The sequence below is a fragment of the Chlorocebus sabaeus genome, chromosome 25 (assembly GCF_047675955.1).
Source record: "Chlorocebus sabaeus isolate Y175 chromosome 25, mChlSab1.0.hap1, whole genome shotgun sequence".
Taxonomy (NCBI): Eukaryota; Metazoa; Chordata; class Mammalia; order Primates; family Cercopithecidae; genus Chlorocebus; species Chlorocebus sabaeus.
The window spans coordinates 51,689,067-51,711,597 of NC_132928.1; the positions used below are offsets into that span (position 1 = coordinate 51,689,067).

At 42.0% G+C, this 22,531-nt stretch overlaps 1 protein-coding gene and 1 long non-coding RNA gene across 4 annotated transcripts in view; one reads left to right on the forward strand and one right to left on the reverse strand.

Annotated features, from left to right (window-relative positions):
* Positions 1–29: 29 nt before the first annotated feature.
* Positions 30–18,692, reverse strand: LOC140710281 (uncharacterized). 3 transcript variants are annotated; one of them, XR_012091258.1, is made up of 4 exons: positions 18,548–18,692; positions 3,965–4,537; positions 3,535–3,658; positions 30–2,819 (listed from the first exon to the last, which is right to left on the reverse strand). It is a non-coding gene; the product is annotated as an uncharacterized lncRNA (long non-coding RNA). The 3 variants fall into 3 exon arrangements; XR_012091259.1 differs by having other exon boundaries at positions 30–2,246; positions 2,565–2,819; positions 3,535–4,537; XR_012091257.1 differs by having other exon boundaries at positions 3,535–4,537.
* Positions 18,693–21,688: 2,996 nt separating this feature from the next.
* LOC103231036 (quinone oxidoreductase-like protein 2) overlaps positions 21,689–22,531 on the forward strand; it is a 49,234-nt gene continuing 48,391 nt past the window's right edge. Inside the window, exon 1 of the mRNA XM_037986214.2 lies at positions 21,689–21,797. Within this exon, the coding sequence (XP_037842142.2) occupies positions 21,689–21,797 (109 nt within the window). The remainder of the gene's footprint in view (positions 21,798–22,531) is intronic.

Below are 22,531 nucleotides of genomic sequence, written 5' to 3' on the forward strand. Positions count from 1 at the left end.
CTTCTGGGATTAACCCCCCTTGATTATACTGTATTTTCAATGAACTGCAAATATTGTGTTTAGTTTTTGTATATCTATATTTATATGTGAGACAAGCCAGTAACTTTCTGTTCTGGTCCTGCCCTTGTTTGGTTTGAATATCCTCTTTTCATATTCAAGGGAGTTGCCTCCCTACTCATTCTTCAGCTCCTTACAACTCTATGACAACAGCTCTTAAAATGACATCTAAGTGAATAAATTGACATCTAAGTGAATATATTTATTTTCCTCTAAGCCCTATGTTACAACACCTGTTGTAATCATTTGACACAATTGATCACTTCCTTCTTAAATTGCATTCTTTATTTTAATACACCACTCTCCTTTTCTTATACATCTCTGATTATTCCTTCTCTACCTTCCTTGTGGGCTCATCTTCTCCCTGGACTCTCCCTTGTCTATCACTCTACAGATGTTCCTTAAGTGATCCGAGGCATCTTCAATGTTTCAACTACCACCTGTACAGAGATGAATTCCGGTGCTGCACTTTCAGACCTCTCCCCTCAGTTCTAGTATTTTCTGGCTCATTCTGGCTGTCCCAAAGGCACCCAGAACTTCACGTTTAGAATGAAATTTATCATCTTCTCCATTAAAAAAGTTTTACCTTCTGTTGACACAATCTTAGCTCATGACCCCATTATCCATACTTGTCATCTGAAAGAGAGTTGTTTGGTAGTGTCTCTCCTTCATCTCTGAAATCTAATCGGTTACCATGCCCTGAGAGTTTAACTTCCTAAACATTGCTTGACCTGTTCCCACTTCTCCATCTTCAGCATCCACACCTCAGAAAGGCCTCTCTTCATCTTTCACCTGGTCTAGAACAACAATTTGCTAACAAATTTCCTTTGTTTTGTCTACCTTAAATACAGATATAACAACAGGTGCAACTACAACCCCTTTCTAACTGTTCTCTCTCTAAACACTGAAGCAATTTAGTTAAAACTCTACTCTTGCCCTGCCACTTTTCTGCCTCAAAACCCGTTAGCCTTTCCACATCACAGACAAGATGGTCTACACTTTTTAGAGGTAATACTCAGAGTCACCACCATCCACCTTTTACCCCTTTCTGTAGCACATTTGTAACTGTTTCCAGCAAATCAAAACTTGTCGTTTCCTATGTAGTCTTTGCACTTTTCCCCTTCTATGTCTTTGCCTATGCTGTTTCTTCTGGAAGCCACATCTGCTTCTATTTCCCTCTCCTACACCTAACCTGAATCCAGTTTCCTTCCCGTCAAGAATCTGTCTTGACTAATTCTTCATATCCTTAAAGATCCAACTCAGCTGTCAGCTTATTAAAAAGGCCATTCCTGGATGGGCACAGTGGCTCACATCTATAATCCCAGTGCTTTGCGAGGAATGAGACAGGAGGATCGCTTGAGCCCGAGAGTTCAGGGTTACAGTGAGCTATGATTGCACCACTTTATTTCAGCCTGGAGTTCAGCCTGGGCAATAGAGCAAGACCCTGTCTCAAGAAAAAACAAAAACAAAAACAAAAAAAGTCACTCCTAACTCTGATCTCTTCCAAAGACTTCACTAAGTGCCTCTCTCTTCAGTGATCTCATAAAAGCCATGATTCTTTTTATATTTTGCACTTCCCACGTTGTATTCCTACATTGTATCATAAGTATTTGCTTTTGTATCCCCACTGAACTGTGAACTCATGGAGAAGAACAACTGAGTTTTTTCATAGTCAAAGTTCCAGAACCTAGCAGAGTATTTGGCAGAGTATTTGTTGAATTCAATGAATAAGTGATTTAGCTGAATTGGATATGCTCTTTGCAGAAAACTTTTGGTTTTTCTATTATTTAAATTTTGGTTTTCACTAGCCTGCTCATACTACATAGATTTGATAAATTTAATTTTTATTGTTCTGGCTAACCAACTCTAAAAACAATAAAAAACAGTGATCTATCACTGTGGCCAGTATGGTCTACGTTGGAGTATGGAACCACAGGGGAAAACAGAAACAAATAAAGCAGGATAGAATGATCAAAGGAGAGGATCAAAATCAAAACACACACCACCTATTGTTTTAGTCATTTGGGGCTGGTATGACAAAGCACCACAGACTCGATGGCTTATACACAAATGAGAAATTTATTTTTCACAGTTTGGAAGGCTGGAAATCCTAGATCAGCATGCTGGCAAGGTTGCATTCTGGTGAGGGTCCTCTTCTGGATTGCAGACTACTGTCTTCTCATTGAATCCTCACATGGCAGAAAGAGGGCAAGGAAGCTTCTGGGGTTCTTTTTATAGGTTCACTAATTCCACTCATTAGGGCACCACCCTCATGACCTAATTAACTCCCAAAGACACTACCATCTAATATCATCGCATTGGGGGATGACATACGAATTTGTCAGGGAGAGGACATAGACTTTGTCTGTTGCACCTATCATCTCTAACGAGAGTTTTCACTGATACTATGGTGAGGAGTGATTAATATTTGTCAGCAGAATCCTATTGTCAGTGGCTCTTAGATTATTTGTGAAGTCAAATACCACCTTGCAGTTTAATAAACTCACCTGGAAACCTCATCCCAGGTCTTACGGGAAGTCGAAGCTCTCCCAAACTCCCTGAGATTTTTCTGGGCTTCCCATTCTCTTGGTACCTCTGGGTTTGATTTCTGGCTTCTGCTGAATTACCATTCTTCACTCTGCAGTATCTTGCAGCTGTTCCTTTATCTTCTTTTGGCACTGACCCAAGAATGGGTTACAGCTCCTCCTTTTTGATTTCCCATCCCAAATTCATGAGAGGCAGCTGTGTGTGGTAGACTGTTCCTGGCAATTCAAAGATAATGTTTGCCATATAGGGAGGCTACATGGCAAATATGCAATACTCTTTAGCAGCCAATTTAAAACTGAAAACTTGATTTCCTTGTTCTATTTCCACCAACCCAAATGTAAGCTTCCTGACATTTTGCTCAGCCTCCTCTCCCACTCTGCCTCCTGCCTTACCACTTCTCTCTTCTTCCCATACCTCCCAATAATTGCTTATGCAGAATGATTTTGTGATTTTTTTTCTGCTCTTGGCTCTGCAGAATATGATTTTGTGATCTTTCTATTGTTTTTTCCCCCAACCTATACAGAGCCTCACCTACCACCCCTTAGGCATCTCTCAATATATTATTCTAAATAAAGACCATTACTTACCTAAAAAGAACTCATGTACCAGTTTGCAAAATAATAATTTCTATTTCCCACTACATTTCTATTTAGAGTGTGTATATATTTATGTTTCAGCTAACTATTTAATAAAATCAACATTGATCATTTTAATCCATGTGATTATTTCTTCTCATCTAAATATTTTGTTTTGTCATAAGGTCTTAACACTTTAAGTCCAGGCACAGTGGCATACACTTGTAATCTTAGCACTTTGGGAAGCCAAGGTGGGAGAATTGCTTAAACCCAGGGGTTTGAAACTAGCCTGTGCAACATGTTGAGACTCCTGTCTCTACAAAAATAAAAATCAGCTGGGCATGGTGGCACATACCTGTAGTCCTAGCTACTTGGGAGGCTGAGGCAGGAGGATCGCTTGAACCCAGGATGTTGAGGCTGCAGTAAGCTATGATGGCACTGCTGCACTGCAGCCTGGGTGACAGAGCGAGACTCCGTCTCTAAACAAAACAAACCAAAACAAAACACTTTTAGTTATAGCTAATGATTGGTGCCCAAATGAGGTGATACTAAGCAACATGGATTGTCACCCCAGTGTTCAGGTTGGCACAATCAAACAAAATAGTAGTTTTTAAGAATTTTGTCTGAACTGGGCCTCAAAATATTCTCAGCTCATTCCCTTTAAATAATACATGTATTTTATACGTGTATATGTGGCCAATCTGAATGGAATACTTCTGAACAACAGCAAATATTGATGGCGCCTAAACTTTTAGAATCCCAGAAATACCCTCTTTTGCAAATACCTGAATTCATTCCTTCCGGCAAATATTTGTTAAGAGCCTACTGTGGGTCAGGCACTATGGTAAACCCTGAGGACTAATGGAGAAGAAAAGAGTTGAACTCTCTGCTCTTGTGGAGCTTATATTCTAGAGGGAAACATGGTCAATAGGAAGGAAATAGGAAGTTACATATAGTGGTAAGTTCTATGAAGAAAGTCAACATGGTGAGTTAATAAAGAACAGGTCGGGGGCGGTAGCTCATGCCTGTAATCCCAACACTTTGGGAGGCTGAGGCGGGCCCGCCTCAGTTTACAATAGAACTTTATTGTAAAAATACAATAGAGTTAGCCAGGTGTAGTGGCATGCGCCTGTAGTCCCAGCTGCTTGGGAGACCGAGGCAGGAGAATCACTTGAACCTGGGAGGCAGAGATTAAGTGAGCTGAGATTGTGCCACTGCACCTCCAGCCTGGGTGACAGAGTAAGACTCTGTCTCAAAAAAAAAAAAAAAAAAAAAAAAACAAGTAGTGGGTGGAGGGAGGTACTCTTGATAGGGTAGTTTCAGATGTCTTCCTTGAGCTTTGCTTGATCTGCTGAGAACTAAAAAACAAAAAGAGAGGAGGAAATCAGTTAAGATTGCATACGCATTCATTGAATTAACTGAAAAAAGAAAAGAGGCAATAGTCCTGAAAAAAGATGGTGGCTTGGACTAGGGTTGTGGCATTTGAAAGAGAAGAAAAAAGATATAGTCAAGATATATTTGGGAGGTAGATCCATAGTAATATTTGCTGGTGGATTATATATGTGGGATGTGAAAAACAAAATCAGGGATAACTTCTATGTATGTGGCTTGGGAGACTATATAGTTCATTTTGACACTAAGATGAAGAAGACTAGAAGAACAGGTTTGAGTCAGTGTTCCATTATGAACCTATAGGTTTGAAATGTCTCTTGGACTTTCAAATAGAGATATTGGTTTTATGGGGAATGGTTAGGGTGTGTGATATGGTTTGGCTCTGTGTCCCCACCCAAATCTCATCTTGTAGCTCTCATAATTCTCACGTTTTGTGGGAGGGACCCAGTGGGAGATAACTGAATCACGGAGCTGGGTCTTTCCCATACTGTTCTTGTGATAGTGAATGGATCTCGTGAGATCTGATGGTTTTTAAAATGGGAGTTTCTCTTCACAAGCTCTCTCTTTTTGCCTGCTACCATCCATGTAAGATGCAACTTGTTCCTCCTTGCATTCTGCCATGATGGTGAGGCCTCCCTAGCCATGTGGAACTGTAAGTCCAATAAACCTCTTTCTTTTGTAAATTGCCCAGTCTCGGGTATGTCTTTATCAGCAGCGTGCAAATGGACTAATGCAGGCTGGAAATACATATTTGGAGTAGTCAGCACACAGATGCTATTTAAAGTGTCAGAATTGAATGTGCTGTCTTAAAGAGAGAGATATACTTAGAGAAGAAGGCCCAAGACTGAGCACAGAGGCACTCCAACATATAGAGGTCAGGTAGAAAAATAGGAGACAGAAAAGGACTGAGAAGGAGTAGACAGTGAGGCAGGATAAAGCCAAGAGAGTGTGGTGCCTTGAAAGTCAAGGAAGAGTTGGTCAGCAATTAAGTTAGAACAAAGAGGCATGTCCACTATGTATTGTATACCCAGAGCAAGAATCTCCCCAGTCTATAAGCTTTCTTAGCCTGAAAATACAGGTTAGAAAGGGTTTATCACATCAACCCTTTCAGGAAAGATTTTGCATCCTAATTGGGTGCCTGAAGAGGCGTCAGGTCAGGGCATGATCATGTATTATGGGTTTTTCCAGGCTTGTGATTGAACATGCAGTGGTAGTCAGTAAACATGTGACTCTGAGCTGCCTCAATGCTGACATAAATGTGTTGGCTGATTGTTAGTAGATAATTCCAAAAGATCTCTGTGATGAGAACAAAGTGTAAAGACATGATTATAAAATTAGTATGGAAGTTTCACAATTTTCATGGTGAAAGCAGGATTGTCTTTGTTAAATTGTATCCAATTCTTTTTTGCAGAAGACATTGATCATTAGGAGTAAGGAGTGGGTACCTCTTTATCATCTTTGTGGGGTTCCTGTGGGTAAATCTAGCTCCCAATTGAAAGTAGAAGCATTGGTGGTGGAAAGAAACACAACTTTTCATTTTTACGTTACTATAAACAGTAATGACATTCTAGAAACCATTCCTGTCATTTCAAGTCCTGTGCCAATGTAGGATACAGCCATTTTGATAAAGGCTGTTTTATCATAGTCAAGTTTGCTGACACACAGCTTTGGCACAGTCATTTTGATGCCAAGAACATCTTGATGTGGCTGCCTTGATGTGGTTGTTTTGATATGGGAACATTTTGACTCTGCCTAAAAACAAATGAATAAACTTTCGCTTAGAAAAAAAGTATGTTTAAGTAATGTGCCTGAGAAATATCTTTATCCACTCCCTGAGCCCCTCTCACCCTTCAGCCCCCACGAATAGAAGCCAGACTGCAGAGGTAAACAGTAGGACCCTTGAAAGGAAAAAAACCATCACTGTAGGGCAGAGAAGAGACTGGAACAGGGGACCTGACCCAGCAACACAACCTGAAGGAAAAGAAAGATGGTTCTGGTAAAGCCTAACCATTTTCAAATCCGTCCTGACGCAGCTCCTTGAAGAAGTCATCCAACACATTCATACAACACCGAAAGGGGATCAAGGGGCTCTGCTGTAAGACAAACCCCACTCCCATTCAAGAGCTCACAGGAGCCGTGCAGGACCAGGCATTTCTCTGACAAGACATGTACCATTAAATGAAGAACAGCACCACTGAGCAGAAAGATTTAAAAAGCCACAGCACTGCACACCCAAACAGTAGGCAGCAACCGCAGGCTGCCAAGTGACAGAGTTGGCAGGGGGCGCATGGAGAAATCAGATGATTGAGTTTGGGGTTGATCTAGGGTTGACATTTTGTCATTCAGGTGTAACTAGACACTAGGGCGAGGGAAGCAAAATGCCTCAGGCTTGTTGTCCCACTCACACCATTAGGGATCTAAAGTGTCCTATCTTGTTGCCTCTAGTAGTTGAAAAGAGAATATAAATTGCCTTCCTCTAAAGTAAATCCTTTTCCTCTCTAATAATTCTCTCTTTAAGCAGCAAAAGAACTGAAACATTTACTCTGGGAAGCCAATTAAATCATTAATATGATTAATGGTATAATTTATCCAGTACCAGGTATTCATATCACTTAAGCTCATGAAATAAAATATTAAATATTTTTTAAAAGATGAATCTGTCTATTTCTGTCATCATTATCTCTTTAAATATTTGAAATGTCATTTAATTGAATTTTAAAATGTTCATGGAGAGTATTGAATGATATGTAATAGGAAAATCTATACGGTGCATGTGATTTGTTTCGTGGAAATATTAATTTCTCCTATCTCCAATGCCATTTACTTCATCTTCCACTGCAAGGATTTTCTGTTTTCTTTTCATTTCAGTCTGTTCTAAATACTCTGATTTTAATTTAGGTCAGCAAATACATATTAAATACTACTATTACCAGTCACTTTGCTAGGTACTATAGAGAAAAAATATATATAAATATGAATCAGAAATATTCCCTGCCTTCAGGGAATATATTGAGGGAGACAGGTTTGACTTTTCGCAAAATACAAAATAAATAAAGATATCATTGGGCACTTTTCTTATGCATTTAAATATCATCTGATACATTTCAGGTGTGGTAAGCTAGCACAATCAAAGTTATTGGGACCACAATGACTGGAGCAATTAAACCCTGTCTGAAGGAAGAAAAGGAAAATGACATTTAACTCTATGAGCCTACTCTGTCATAAGCACTGTGCTAAATATTTTATGTAAATTATCTCATTTAGTCCTCCCAACAACCCAGTTTTACAAAGGATGAAAGAACAGCTCAGTAACATTAGGTAACTTTCCTAAGTCACACAGCTTGTTTGGTATGAAGACCAAATTCAAACCTAGCAGAAGCCATACTCTTTTCAGTCACCTCAAGGAAGGTAGTGGTATGGGTTACAGTTGAGTTAAGAGGACAACTGGCAGCTTCTGATTTAGACCAGACTGTAATGTCTGAAAGAAAGACTTTGGGTTAATAAAACTTCATGAAAAGGAGTAAAACAAATAGTAGTCATAATCAATCTAGATCCACCGCTGGGCAATTGGTGGGCACGTGATCACAGGGATCAAAATGACAATTTGTACACACGAGTAAAGTGTCCAAGTTGTTGATGAAAGTAACAAAAGAGAGTAATAAAAACATAATGTTTACCTTTCAAAATGACTGTACCCATCCTTTAGCTTCTTGAATCTATGATGGAAGGTTACCTTTTGTTCCAATGAGAAAAATTAATAATAATAATAACATCTATTGAACACTTACCAATGCTGGGCTTCATGCTAAATACATGTGCCCTACATACATGTAGAATAGAGATTGAGATTTACAACAAGATTCAGCAGGTTCAAATCTTGTTTTCACCGCATGTTAGTTATTACCTGCTACAAGTTACTCGACCTCTCTGGGCCTCAATTCCTTCATCTAAAAAGTGAGGATGTGATAAATAAACACCTGGTAAAAGTTAGCGATTACACAGGTGGGATATGTTTAACTACTGCACCAGTTGGAAAGGGAGTTTTCTTAGTACACTGGCCCATCAATAAGTCCAGGCTTTCTTCTTTGGGGCTCTCTGCACATAGGGTAAGCAGGACCAAGCAAAGTCTCAGAGCATGGTTGCCATCACTCCTGCTGGAAGGTCCTTGTGTGATGAGAGGATGTCTGTTGTAGAAGAGACACCCTCCACTAATGCCAAAGGCAAGTTGAGAGCCACAGGTGCCGAACAAAGCTCAGGGAAGTGAGGCAGACTGCTCCCACTTGTGCCTGGCTGCTCCAACAATACCCATCATGATATCTGTGATAGCCAGCCTCTGAAATAATTCCCAATGATCACCATCTCCTAGTATTCTCATTCTCATGCAAACCCCTTCCATATTGTACCAGAGATGGTTATATAATAAGACAGAAGAATGTGGCAGAAATGATGGCATGACATCTAAGATTAAGTAATAAAAGATACTGTTGCTTTCATCTTGGTCTCTTTCTCTTTTCTCTCCTTGTCTTTCCTCTCCTCTTCTCTCTCTTAGATCACTCACTATAAGGAAAGCCAGTTACTATGTCTTGAACGTCCCTACGGAGGGGCCCATGTGGTGAGAAACTGAAGCCTCCTGCTAATAGCCATGTAAATGAGCTTGAAGCAGGTCCTACAGCTCCAATCAAGCCTGTAGATGACTGCAACCCAGCCAGTGGCTTGACTGCAATCTCACGAGAGGCTCAGAGCCACAAATACGCAGTTAAGCCCCTTTTTGACTCCTGCCCCTGAAACTGTGATATAATAAATGCTTGTTTTCTTTGACTACTAAGTTTTGGGGTAAATTGTTACAGAGCAATAGATAACTAATAGAATATCCCCTTTGCTGAGCTGTCCCTTATTCTTACGGGCTTGGTTCTGATTAAGTCTGGACTTCTCTCCAGTGACTCAGACACACACACACACACACACACACACACTTCTCTCAGCTTCTTTCTTTTCTCTCCAGAAAGGAGAGAGTCTTTTCTACTCTTCAGGGCCCATCAGTTGTCTCAGAGACAATTCCTCCCTTGCTATTGGCTTAAAATACATCCCCTGACATCCTTTTCTTAATGGATTTAGGGGGTGTCAAATTAGGAAGACACTTTTTGTTTTTTTTTTCCCCCACCAGTTCCACTCCCTGCTCTGCCCCATTTTCCTTCAAAGAATATACCACAAAGAACAGTTCCAGAAAGAGAATTAGTTAATAACTTAAAAGTTAATATATCAAAAAACATTATTACACCAAATATGTTACCTCCTTTAACAACCCTATGAGATAAGTGTTCTTATCATGACCATTTTACAGGTAAAAAGTTACCTTGCTTTTGATCACATGGATGGCAGGTGGCCCAACCAGGATTGAACCCCCAGGGTGACCACGTCCAGAGTCTGTGCTTTTAACTATCAAGTAATTCTACCTTCTTATACTAGTTATACTGATATAGTGACCATAGATTCTAAAGAAAAAATGATAGGCCAGGCACGGTGGCTCACGCCTGTAATCCCAGCACTTTGGGAGGCTGAGGCGAGCAGATCATGAGGTCAGGAGATCGAGACCATTCTGGCTAACACGGTGAAACCCCGTCTCTACTAAAAATACAAAAAATTAGCCAGGTGTGGTGGCATGAACCTGTAGTCCCAGCTACTCAGGAGGCTGAGGCAGGAGAATCACTTGAACCTGGGAGGCGGAGGGTGCAGTGAGCTAAGGTCGTGTCACTGCACTCCAGCCTGGGTGACAGAGCAAGACTCTGCATCAAAAAAAAAAAAAAGGAAAAAATGATATTTGTGGAGTCTGCATATTTACCTTAAATATATCACTTATAATGAATCATTAATTAATATTAATTTCAAGAAATGTTTTTTAGGCTATGTCCCAAAAAAGAGCTGATATGTCTACGTATGTTTCCAACTTAGCCGTGGAACAGGATAAAGTGCTTTCCCAGGCAAGCTTCTGGGTCTCATACAAAGCAAGGAATTTGTCTAAAAGTCTATGTCACCGTGAAGGAAGTCCTCCTACTTTACTCCAGACCCAGCTGGGCCCCTTGTAACATGTTCCCTTTCTTTCTCCAAAGCAGCATTCTCCCATCTTCTCCACTCTTCAGAAATCTTCAACCATCCCTCCCACCCACAAACATCAATCATGTCCCCATAACTCTCATGACTCAACACCCACTAATAGGGAAAATACAAGCCACCCGATGATAACCACTTCAACTTCCCACCACATGCTAAAGCCTGGCCTCCCACCAGACTATGGAAACATTCCTCTTTTCTGCAGCTAAGGCCCGTGCCTGTTCTTTGGATCTCAAACTCTTACTTTCTCAGGAATCTTGCCCTATTGATTTCTCCCTCTCTTCCTTCTCCACCTTTCCCTCTCCTACGACATTATTTCAATATTTAAAATGTTCAAATCTCTGCTTAGTAAATTTAAAACAAACAAAAGCCCTCCCATGGCCTCTGCTCTTTCTTTCTTCCCCTTTTCAACCAGTTTTCAGAATTGTCTACACTTGGCATCACTACTTTCCTACCTCCCACTCACTCCTCACCCCACCACATTTCAGCTTATGCCATCAACACTTCTCTCAATCTGCTATCACCAAGGGCACCGATAAACTCCCTGTTGCAAAATCCCAGGGACACTGTTTACTCCGTTTATTTCTTCGCCTCTCAATGTTTGACACTACTGTTTCTTTTGAGCTGCTCTCTTTGCTTGGCTGGATTTTCTTTCTACCTCTCTGGCTATGCTTTTCTTGTGTGCTCCTCTTCCACTGGCCATCTTTTCCCCTTGGTGTTCTGTACTGGGGCATCTTCATTTCTCAATCTACACACTTTCCCTGAGTGGGATTATCTATTCCTTTGGCCTAGATTACCATCTATTTGCCTATGACTCCCATATTTTTAATTCTGGCCTAGATCTCCCTTGTGAGCTTATATACCTCAAATATGTACATACCTAAAACATGTACATATCAACCTGCCTCCTGGACATTTCCACTTAGATATCCTACAGCAGGGGCCCCCAATCCCTGGGCCTTGGACTGGTTGCGGTTTGTGGCCTGTTAGGAACCGGGCCGCACAGCAGAAGGTGAGCAGCACCATGAGCCCCTGTTACTGCCTGAGCTCCATCTTCTGTCAGAGTAGTGTGGAAATTAGATTCTCACAGGAGCACCCACCCTATTGTGAACTGCACATGCGAGGGTTGTACGCTCTTTATGAGAATCTAACTAATGCGTGGTGATGTGAGGTAGAACAGTTTCATCCTGAAACCATCCCTCCACCCCACCAACGAAACCAGTCCCTGGTGCCAAAAAAGCTGGGGCTGTCATATAGGCACTTCAAACTCAATTGCTCCAAATTCACCTGCTTTTGCCTCCTAACCTGCTCTTTCTCTTGGGTTTCCACACAACCAGTTGCCTAAGCCTAAAATGTGGGTGTCCTTCCTAAATTATTCTCCCTCATATGTGCCCCATTCCTTTTATTTATTTATTTATTTTTTGAAATAGGGTCTCTCTGTCACTTGGGGTGGAGTGCAGTGGCACAATCATCGCTCACTGCAGCCGTGACCTCCTGGGCTCACATGATCCTCCCACCTCAGCCTCCAGAGTAGCTGGGACTATGGGTGTATGCCACTACCCCCAGCTAATTTTCTTTTTTTTTTTTTTTTTTTTTTTTTTTTAGGAGATGAGGTCTCTTGCTATGTTGCCCCAGCTGGTCTGAAACTCCTGGCCTCAAGTAATCCTTCCACCTTGGCCTCCCAAAGTGCTGGAATTAGAGGTGTGAGCCACCACCCCATTTCTAATCAAGTTTGACAATATCTCTTAAATATACCTGAATCCATCCACTATTTCCATGTTTACTACCACTGTCCAGACCAAGTCCCCATCTCCTCTACCCAGAATTACTACAGGCATCTCCCAACTGATCTTGCCTCCAGTTTTCCCTTTGCTAATTCATTATACATCCTGTAGCCAGAGTGATCTTTTCTTGAGATAGGGTCTTGCGCTGTCATCCAGGCTGAAGTGCAGTGGTGTGATCATGGCCTACTGCAACCTTGACATCCCGGATTCAAACAATTCTCCCACGTCAGCCCCCGAGTAGCTGGTACTACAGGTGCACAACATCACACTTGGCTAATTTTTAATTTTTTTTTGTAGAGACAGAGTCTTGTTATGTTGCCTAGACTGGTCTTGAACTCTTGGGCTCAAGTGGTCCTCCTGCCTTGGCCTCCCAAAATGCTGGGATTACAAGCATAAGCCACTTCATCTGGCCCAGAATGATCTTTATAAAGTGTAAATCCTTCAGGATGGAGCTTTGATTTCCTGGTGTGGCATGTGTGGCCTCTCGTGACCCAGCCATCTTTTAGCAGACTCTCCTTTGTTCCCTTCCCACTCCAGCCTTCTATCCAGCCTTGATGAACTGATTCTGGATTTTCTGCTAGAAAACTGTCCTTAGTCTCAATAAGATAAAGTCTTACTAACGCTTCCTCTGGGGTACCTCCTCTTCTCTATCAATCTCCATGTTGTCTATGTTTCTGCCTACTGTGGATGAAGTTAAAGTACTTTCTCAGACAGGCTCTTGAGTCTCACACGAAACAGGCAACTTGTCTAAAAATGTATGTCATGATGGTGGGTAGCTTGGGTCAACATATCTTTTAAATGTTTCCTGCTTTTCTACACCTCCTTCTCTCATAGTTCATATTTTTCTTCTCTCTTTAAGCCTCAAGGCATGTGAGGCCATGGTAATCAAATATAGCCGGTCCTCAAACAACATTGTTTCATTCAACATCATTCATTATAATGTTGATGAGAAAAATAATTGATTCTCAGACCAGGTGACTGTCTGTGTGGAGTGTGCATGCTCTCCCATGTCTTCCTGAGTTTCTCTAGGTACTCCAGTTTCCTGCCATATCCCAAAAATGTGCATGCTAGGTGAACTGGCATGTTTTTTGTAAAGACAGGGTCCCCCTATGTTGCCCAGGCTGGTCTCAAATTCCTGAGCTCAATCTATCCTACCACTCAGTCTCCCAAAGTGCTGAGATTACAGGCTTGAGCCACCATGCCCAGCCTGCTGTTATTACTTCTAAAGTCAGATACTGTATCATTTATCCCCATACGGTTATTTACTCATTATTTATAAAATGAATATTTGTGTCTTAAACCAAAATTCTTTTTTTTTTTTTTTTTTTTTTTGAGACGGAGTCTTGCTCTGTCGCCCAGGCTGGAGTGCAGTGGCCAGATCTCGGCTCACTGCAAGCTCCGCCTCCCGGGTTCACGCCATTCTCCTGCCTCAGCCTCCCTAGTAGCTGGGACTACAGGCACCCGCCACCTCGCCCGGCTAGTTTTTTGCATTTTTTAGTAGAGACGGGGTTTCACCGTGTTAGCCAGGATGGTCTCGATCTCCTGACCTCGTGATCCACCCGTCTCTGCCTCCCAAAGTGCTGGGATTACAGGCTTGAGCCACCGCGCCCGGCCCAAAATTCTTAACGTTAACCAGTAAGTGAATATTAAATCTATTACACTAAGCACTTTGCATAAAAATTATACCACCTTGGTTGCTGGTCACTCAGAGCTTTTTGAAAATGAGGTCATTCTATTTCTACCCAAGCACTCAGGGAATTATATTCCCTTGAGGAAGGAGGTCTGAATCAAACAGGACACCTCAAGGTTCCTGAAGGCGTCATGACTGAGACTGAGGTAATGTCTTCTTTACATAAACGTGACTGTTAAAAGCAAGTAAACATCAAGATAACTGTTTTAACTTGTTTTCCAGTAACTTAAGAGGACTGGGCCCTCAGTTCTTCCAGTGTCACAGACACCTGCAATCTCACGCATCCTGCCTTAGAGAGGGCTGAGTTCTGCAGGTGCTTTCCTTTTCCAGAGTTACAGAAGCCAGGCCTTAGTTCAAGCTTCACAAGCTTGGGATTTAAAAGTCAAGTTTTAATAACAGAAGTAGTGCCTCTAGATGCTTAGTTTGTTTGGTTGGGGGAGAGAAAGAAACAGAATAGTATTGTATAACAGCGTTGGATTTGTTTCCAAGGACACAATGTAAGAGGGAACTGAGGTGACTTAAGAGAAGTTTCAGAGTAGGAGGAAAAGCTGGAACAGGCATATTTATAGCACCAACCTGCCATGTATATATGTAAATAAATAAATGTGCATCCTACTCTTATTACTGCTTGTCTTCCTTATTGGCCTCCTACCTCTTGAGGGGTTAGACAGACACCGACACAGTATTTCTGTCTCCACAAAGAAAGGCTGGCGTCTAGGGAAATGGCCTTGATAGACAACTACAAACACAATATCAATCAGAGCAATGTGCTCTTCACTGTGCCCCGTTCCCAATATTCCAAAACAACCCCAGAAGAGAGGCAAAAAAAAAAAAAAAAAAAAAAAAAAAAAGCACAATCACTGGCCATCTAACAAGTGTGCATATAAAGGTAAAATATTCTAACACGGTCCAAAAATGACCCAACTCCTGCCTCCAAAGAAAGTGATTTCTAAAGATCGGCTAACTCCTAACAGATTTCACAGGCAGTGCTTCTCCGCCAAATGGTTTCTGTCTTGGTATCATAGAACAAGGTGTTAAGGAAGATAAGTCAGGGATTTAATCCACATATAACTAGACACCTTTACTCTTTGTAAATAGTGACACAACCTTTACTCCTAGGACAGCTGTCTTGCAAAGAGCTGTGCTCCAGAGAGTCTGGGGCAGAAAGGGAAAATGAAAAATGAGTACCAGCCTATTGTCAGTAATGGGAAAAGAAAGTACCAACTCACAATCACAGCCTATTGGCAATAAGAGTGGCACATTACATTACTTTGTCCCACACTCTCGTTGGACCTGAGCATTATTTTTTAAGTCAAGTGAATACTTGATTTCAAAAAGACCAGTATTCTAAATGTTGCCCAAATAAATGTCCTCAAACAGACGTCCCTGCCAGTGCAAAAAATATTTTCTGCGTGAAGGTTGAACACGGAAAGGGGAGCTCCTTGCTGCTGCTTGCGTAAGAGCCTCTGTGGACAATTTAGCTGCTGTTTTACAAGTCAAAGCTGGCCTTTCACAGGCAGCATTGGTGCCTCCATGTGAGACTGGAAAATTGAGCTGCTCTTTCTCCGCCTCTAGTGACCTGCTGAGTAATAAAGGTTTGTGGAGTTGCTTTGTTTCTTTCTCTTTTTTGTTGTTTTAAAATCAGAGCTAAGCTGACAGTCTTCATGAGGATGGTGGGGAGGGCAAGGGCAAGTTAAAATCCACCTCCAGCTCCCCGGGGAAGGAAGAAGCTGAGAGGCTCATTCCTGTCAGCAGGTGTGAGTCAGACACACAGGGAGCAGCAAAATTGAGTAAGAAGGTGCCATTTTGTCATCAATGTTTCCACCACCACCGCACAGAAATAAATAGTTTGAGAAAATGATCCAGCATGAAAGAAAGATCTGGCTGGGAGTCAGACAGAATAGAAAGTCCCCATGGAATGCTGCTTCATTACGCAATCCTTCGTTTCACTGAGGGATTCCAACTTTTGGCGGAACCAATTTGACGAGCAAGGGCTGACAGCCTGGGAACCAGCAAAGCTGGTCTCCAAAGTGATTAGTCACTTTGAAGCTCGGTCCTACCATTGAATTGTTAGTTGGTATAAGAAGGAGAACTCGGTTAGCCTTGAGTCTCAGTTTTTAAATCTGGAAACTGAGATCAGTAATCTTCACCAACAGATAAATGTTTCTAAGTAATGCTTGGGTTGGAGACACCATCATTCCCCTTTTTAACTATTCCCCCAAATGTTCCTGGAGACACTCTTTTTCTCTTCCTGTGTATTTTACACTGAAGGTTTGCCTTTCCCTCTCTGTTCACTGCTGGAGTGATGGTGAATGGCTCGATGTTTAGATATCCCACACTAACTTAGCTTCAAAGGAACCTAAATATACTCAGGACAGAATTGTCCCATAAATGGCTATGAATCTTACCAATTTCATAACGGAAAAGACTGGAAATTAACCTGGCAGTTTTCTTCTATTATTCATCATTTTGTATGCTTCAGCTTTAACTGTTTAGTAAGTTATGCATAGTTTATTTGGAAGATATTTTGAAAGGAGGACCTAAAGTATAGTTCATCCCAGACAGTGGGAGTGTTATCTATAATTCCTTCCACTTGTTTCATTATAAAATCCAGAATTTTAAACACAGAACTCTACCAACTATTATTTTACAATTTAGCGGCTCTCCATTGAATATATATTTTTGGACACCTACTCCAGACTTACTAAAGAAGAATCTCTTGGGATCTTGGGCAAGTATAATTGTGAAGGCGTCCCATGTGATTCTGATCAACACACTTGGATAAGAGCCATGGATAAGTTACTTGGATCAAATGCACCCCAAGTGACCCTGGTGCACCCTTCCCTTTCTCCACTGATGCTTTTTCCTTCCTCTCGGTTTTTCAGGCCAAATGCTTTGCAGTTGTCCTTGATGTAACTCTTATTCTTGCATTCCACATCTAATCTATCAGCAAATCTTGTTGGCTCTACTTTCAAAATATATCCAGAAAAAAATATATATGTTTACATACCTAGGATTAATCACTTTTGCTGATACACTGTCCTAGTCTATTTTCTACAAGGCAGCCGGTATGGTTCTGTAAAAATTTAAATGAGATCCCTTCATTCCTTTGCTCAAAAATCTCCCATGATTCCCTCTTTTGCTCAGAGTCAAAGGCAAAGTCCTTACCATGGCACACAGGGCTCTGCTGAGCTGGAATCTGTCACCTTTCTCCACTCTCCCCCTATGCTCTCCTACTCCAATCATAGCAGCCTCTTTGTTGTTCTAGGCACATTTTCTTCTCAAGTCATCTACATTGGCTCTTCTCTCTTTTGGAAAAGTTCTTCTCCATAGATGTCTACATGGCGAACTCCATCACCTCATTCATTCATTCATTCATTCATTCATTCATTCATTTATTAGAAACAGGGTCTTATTACCCAGACTGGTCTTGAACTCCTGGCCTCAAGTGACCCTCTCACCTCTGTCTCCTGAGTTGCTGGGATTACGGGTGCAAGCCACTGCACCCAGCTTTCCATCACTTCCATCAAGTCTTTTTCAACTGTCACCTCAATGACCACCTCATGGTTACCCTGATCACACTAATTGAATTGCAACCTGCCTCCTTCACCACAACTCTCCCAGTTGCCCTTATTTTGATCTATATTTTCCCCCCAAAGCCCTTATCAGCTTTCAATGTATTATATAACCTACTTATTGTTCTTTATTTTATCTTCCTCAGCTAGACTATAAGCCCCACAAGGGCAGGAATCTGTGTTTGTTTCATACACGCATATATCTGAAGCACCCAGAACACTACCTAGCATGTACTCTACAAATATTTGTAGAATTCGATACATAGAGATTTTTAAATCCAGAGAGAGTAAACCAGGTAAGTGATACACCTTACAGAATGCTGCCTCAAGATGTTTGCTCCTAATTGGGTTTGCTGCTATGGGGACAATCATAGCTTATATATTTTAAGACTTTCGTGGTGCTATATCTTACAAATGCCATAAAATATGCTACTCCTGTTTTGGAAGTCAAGAACTAAGAGTTGTTGAACTACTTCTACAAGAACGGCTCACAACCAAATCTACATCGTTGCTGGAAATTTCACTTTAGCAGCACACCCGCATGTTCAGGATGAAATAGAATTAAGGCATTAGTCCTGTGACCTCCAGTCTCTACCAGGTCAGTGGGAGTTAAAAGCCAAATTGTCGGAGCGTCCTTTTCTGAAGTGAGTTAGTACCGGAAACTCAAATGCCAAAAAAGAGAGAGAGAAAGAGAGAGGGAGGAAGGGGGAGAGAGATTATACTTTACATATCTATTTTTATGTTATTGGGCTTCATCACAATCTCCCCCTAAAACTGTTAACCCAGCAGGACAGAGAGATCTCAGCAGCCCTCACTTACCCTGGTGGAAACCACGGTCTCGGAAAGCCCTCCGCCTTCCCCCCTCACAGGACAATGCTCCTAATTATCTTCACCATATTTCCCAGAGAACAAAAGCTCCCCACCCCTTACAGGAAAAGCTTTTGCAGGAGATATCTCACTGGGGAAGCGCCAGGCACACAACAGGGAGAGGAGAACATACAGGCTGTTCTGAGCTCTGCAAAGAGACACAAACTCTGGATTCTCTAGGGAGTCTCAGAGGTTAGCCCAGCACATTTTTTCTCCACGTGACAAGCATGTGCTTCACATACCCTGAGGTGGCCAACTTCAGAGGGCCCCTTTCTTCCTCTCTCTCCTTCAGTCACTAGCTGGGGGGTTGGGGTTAGAAACCTTGGGGGTGGCAAAATAAGCTGGAATAATCTTTAGAATTGAGTATCTGAGAAGCAGTAGGAGAGGAACAGGGAGTTTATTTCAGGTGACAGACATAGAGCAGGCCCCTATTTTTTTTTTTTTCCTGAGACTAATAATATTTCTGGAATGAGGATGCTTGAATCATATGTCTCTTCATACCACTGTGTGGGAAGTCTCGGTTATGAGCCCAATAATCAAAGACACGGTGGTGCTTTGAAGACTTGGTGGGGGGCTTGCAAAGGCGTCTAGAAGCATGCTGGGGGGAGTCCTGGGTCGGGGGTGGGGGTGGGGGAGGGCAATGTGTTTACAAGTAAAAAGGGCGATTAAGGAAGAAAAAGCCTGCTTCACCTTAGCCCGTTTGGGGCCAAAGAAGACGGGGCTGAAAAGTCTCCTCTCAACAGTTTTGTTCCTCCCATTAAACGTGTTTTTTGAAAAACAGAGGAAAAAAAATCTTGTTTCAGTGCCTCTTCCTGAGTAAGTTCACTGTCAGGAAAGGAAAATCCAAACGCTCAAATATTCTATTTTTGTGTCCAGAGGCTCCAGCCCCTGCACACAGACTCTTCCTCACGCTGAAGGAAAGGAAACTGGGCGGGAGAGCCCTCTGTCACAGAGGCCGGAATTGAGGAACCTGTGTCCCTCCAAGGCCTGTTCTCCATACACACGGCTTCCATTTTAGGAAATGAGGATATAGTGCAGGCTGCTTTGGGATTGGCCTGAGGGTGGAGTCAGTGGTTTAAAAAAAAAAAAAAAGTTCTCCTTTGACTATTCTCCAGGCAAGCAGCAAGCGTGGAACTAGACTTTAATTAAATTGGGAGGTTTAAACGGCTGCATTAGTATTACACTTCCTCTGGTCATTAAAGTTTACTGCCATCACCTGCTTCTCAGCTACCATGTAGATAAGGACGTGAGGCCTGATTAAGAGTTTTACATTTTGATGTGTGAGCAAAGCGAAAGCCGTAAGTCAGTCATAGCAGTAATAAAACAGCAGTTACCTAGGAAGATAAAGCCCCTCTTTGTACATTCCACGTTAATTTTGTGCACTGATCTGTACATTTGTCTGTAGTTTTCCCCTCTGCATTGCCTTTAATTAATTTTTTTAAACAGACACACAATAATTGTGTATATTTATAGGATACATAGGAATATCGCAATACATATAATGTACAGTGATCAGATCAGGATAATCAGCATCTCCATCATCTCAAATATTCATCACTTCTTTGTGTTGGGAACATTCAATAGGCACTGCCTTTAAACGGTGACAAGTGCCAAGGGTGTCCAACCTGGGGACTGGGGTTTGGACCACTCTCCCTCACAATCCAGTGTCACTCTGCCTCCTTCTGCACTTTACTAGAAATGGCCTTTTTCAAGGACCTTAAGGGACACAGAGAAGGGCAGTCCAGCTTGTGACAGTCACATTTTTAAGCTATTCCTGCTTCCTCTGCTATCCAGCATGGGAAGCAGACCTTAAAAACAGACCTCAGTTTGAAAAGGTTTCAAGGGAAGCTGGTTAATGGGGATGGAGGAAGGAAACCGGAAAGGTCCAATTAAAGAGAGACTGATTCCTATGACTTTGCTTGTTTACTACTACTCCAAGGTAGCACTGACCCTGGCATAGACAGGTCCTTCTAAAATGCAAATCTCATTAGGGAACCACCATGCTCTTACTCCTTCAGTGGTTCCCCAGTGCCCAGAGGACGATGTCTAGGTAGCCCAGTTATGATTTACAAGACTCCTCATGAGTTGGCCCCAGTCTACTGTGTGCTCTCCATGCTGTTCAGCACACCCCCAATACCACTGGGCCAGCCCTACTGCCTTTCTTTCAGTTCCTCAAATATACTGTTTCCTATCTTCCCCAGCCTTCAAACATGCTCTTTCTCCCTCTGCTCCTAACTCTTCCTTCCTTCCACTGGACATTTCTACCCCAGGGAAGCCTTCCATTACCACCCTGGATTAGGCTTCTCTCCTGTGAACTCCCACAAACCTCCTGCTTTACCTACCACACAACACACTGCTCTGGAATCATTATGCTTACCGGCCTGTCTCTCCAGCTGAACTGTACACACATGAGAGCAGCACTAAACATTTGCCTTGTCCAGCGTTGTATGGTAGTGCTGTGCAAGTATTTGTGGAATAAATGGTACTGTGCCAATATGACAATTGAAAGCCCAGTGGTACTTCCCAGATTTGCATTCCACATGTTTATTTTAGTTAAGTCACTGCTGAGACACAGGAAGGGCCCTGAATTAGACATGTGTTGTAATTAGGCTGCCCTGACATCCTCTTATCCCTTTCACTTTATTCCAAGGCCCTCTCTCATCCCACCTTTTCCATGATGCCTTCTCAGGGATCCTGGTTTGCAGTTATCCCAGTCAGCTTAGGGGCTACTCCCTATGTGTACATTTACTGGCAAATGTCTGTGTCAGATTTTGTAATTAAAAAAAAATTTTTTACTGTTCATTTGAAAATTACTATTAATTATAATTACTTTTAAATGATTTTACAATTTTGTCTTATCTTTTCCAGGTTTTTCTTGATAGTAGGAAGGATGTTTTCTTTTATTAATCCTGTTGATACCTAATGCTTTTGTAGTACACAATTTGTGTTTAATGAATAAACATGAGATAACTTGAACCCTAATTTTTCTTTAGGAATTGAATTTATTATAGTGCCATTGTGGAAATGAATACTAGATCTGTTTGGTGATGTGGCAACTGGACTAAGTTTCTTAAAGGAAACTGTGGTTCCAGGATGGGCTTGGAAGCTGTAGCCCAGAACTATGTGGGCGCCGCAGCCCTGGTGGGTTGGCAGGAACAGGAAGCCCACAGTCAGAAAAAACATTGTTCCATGGTGCCCTCTAGTGAGCCAAGGCACCACCAGGTCAGAAGTCAGGGCCGGAGGCTCTTGAATTTCAGCAGGAAGCAGGATCATCCGGGGAGCATGACAAAACTATAGACTTCAGTGCTCCTTCCCAGAATGCCAAGCCAGCGGGGAGATCAAGCCCTTCAATCAGCATTTTCAGGGATCCGATGCACACAGTCCTCAGGTCACACTTTGTGAAATACTGACTAGGTGATGCTCATCAGAAAAAAACTCTCCAGGTATGTAATCTGAGAACACTCACGCCCATTCTTCTGCTCCTAGAGATGGATCACTTACTCCTTGCTTACTACTCAAGGATGCATTTGCGTGAGAAAGACAGAGAGAGGGGAGAGAGACAGAGGGAAGAAACAGTGGCTACATCTCTGGTATGAGTCCAGTACACACAAGAATGTTGAGTAGCAAAAACTGGATGGAAACACTGAGCGAATATTTTAGGGAGGATTGTGTCACCCTCTTTTGACATCTATCTCCAATCCAATAAAGCACTAATGAAGAGCGCTGCTTTCCTCATTTTGTACTCTTCCTGGAACAAGGGTCGGGAGGTGCCTGGCTTTTATCAAGCAAACAGTCCACAGCCACCACTATGTCAGACTTTTAAAGTACATTATCTCTAGAAGTCCCTGGAATCATAGAGAGTGAGGCATTCTTTGTACCATACAGAGGGAAGGCTTGCCGAACAACTGGTTCAAGCATAGGCAACAGAAAGAATTC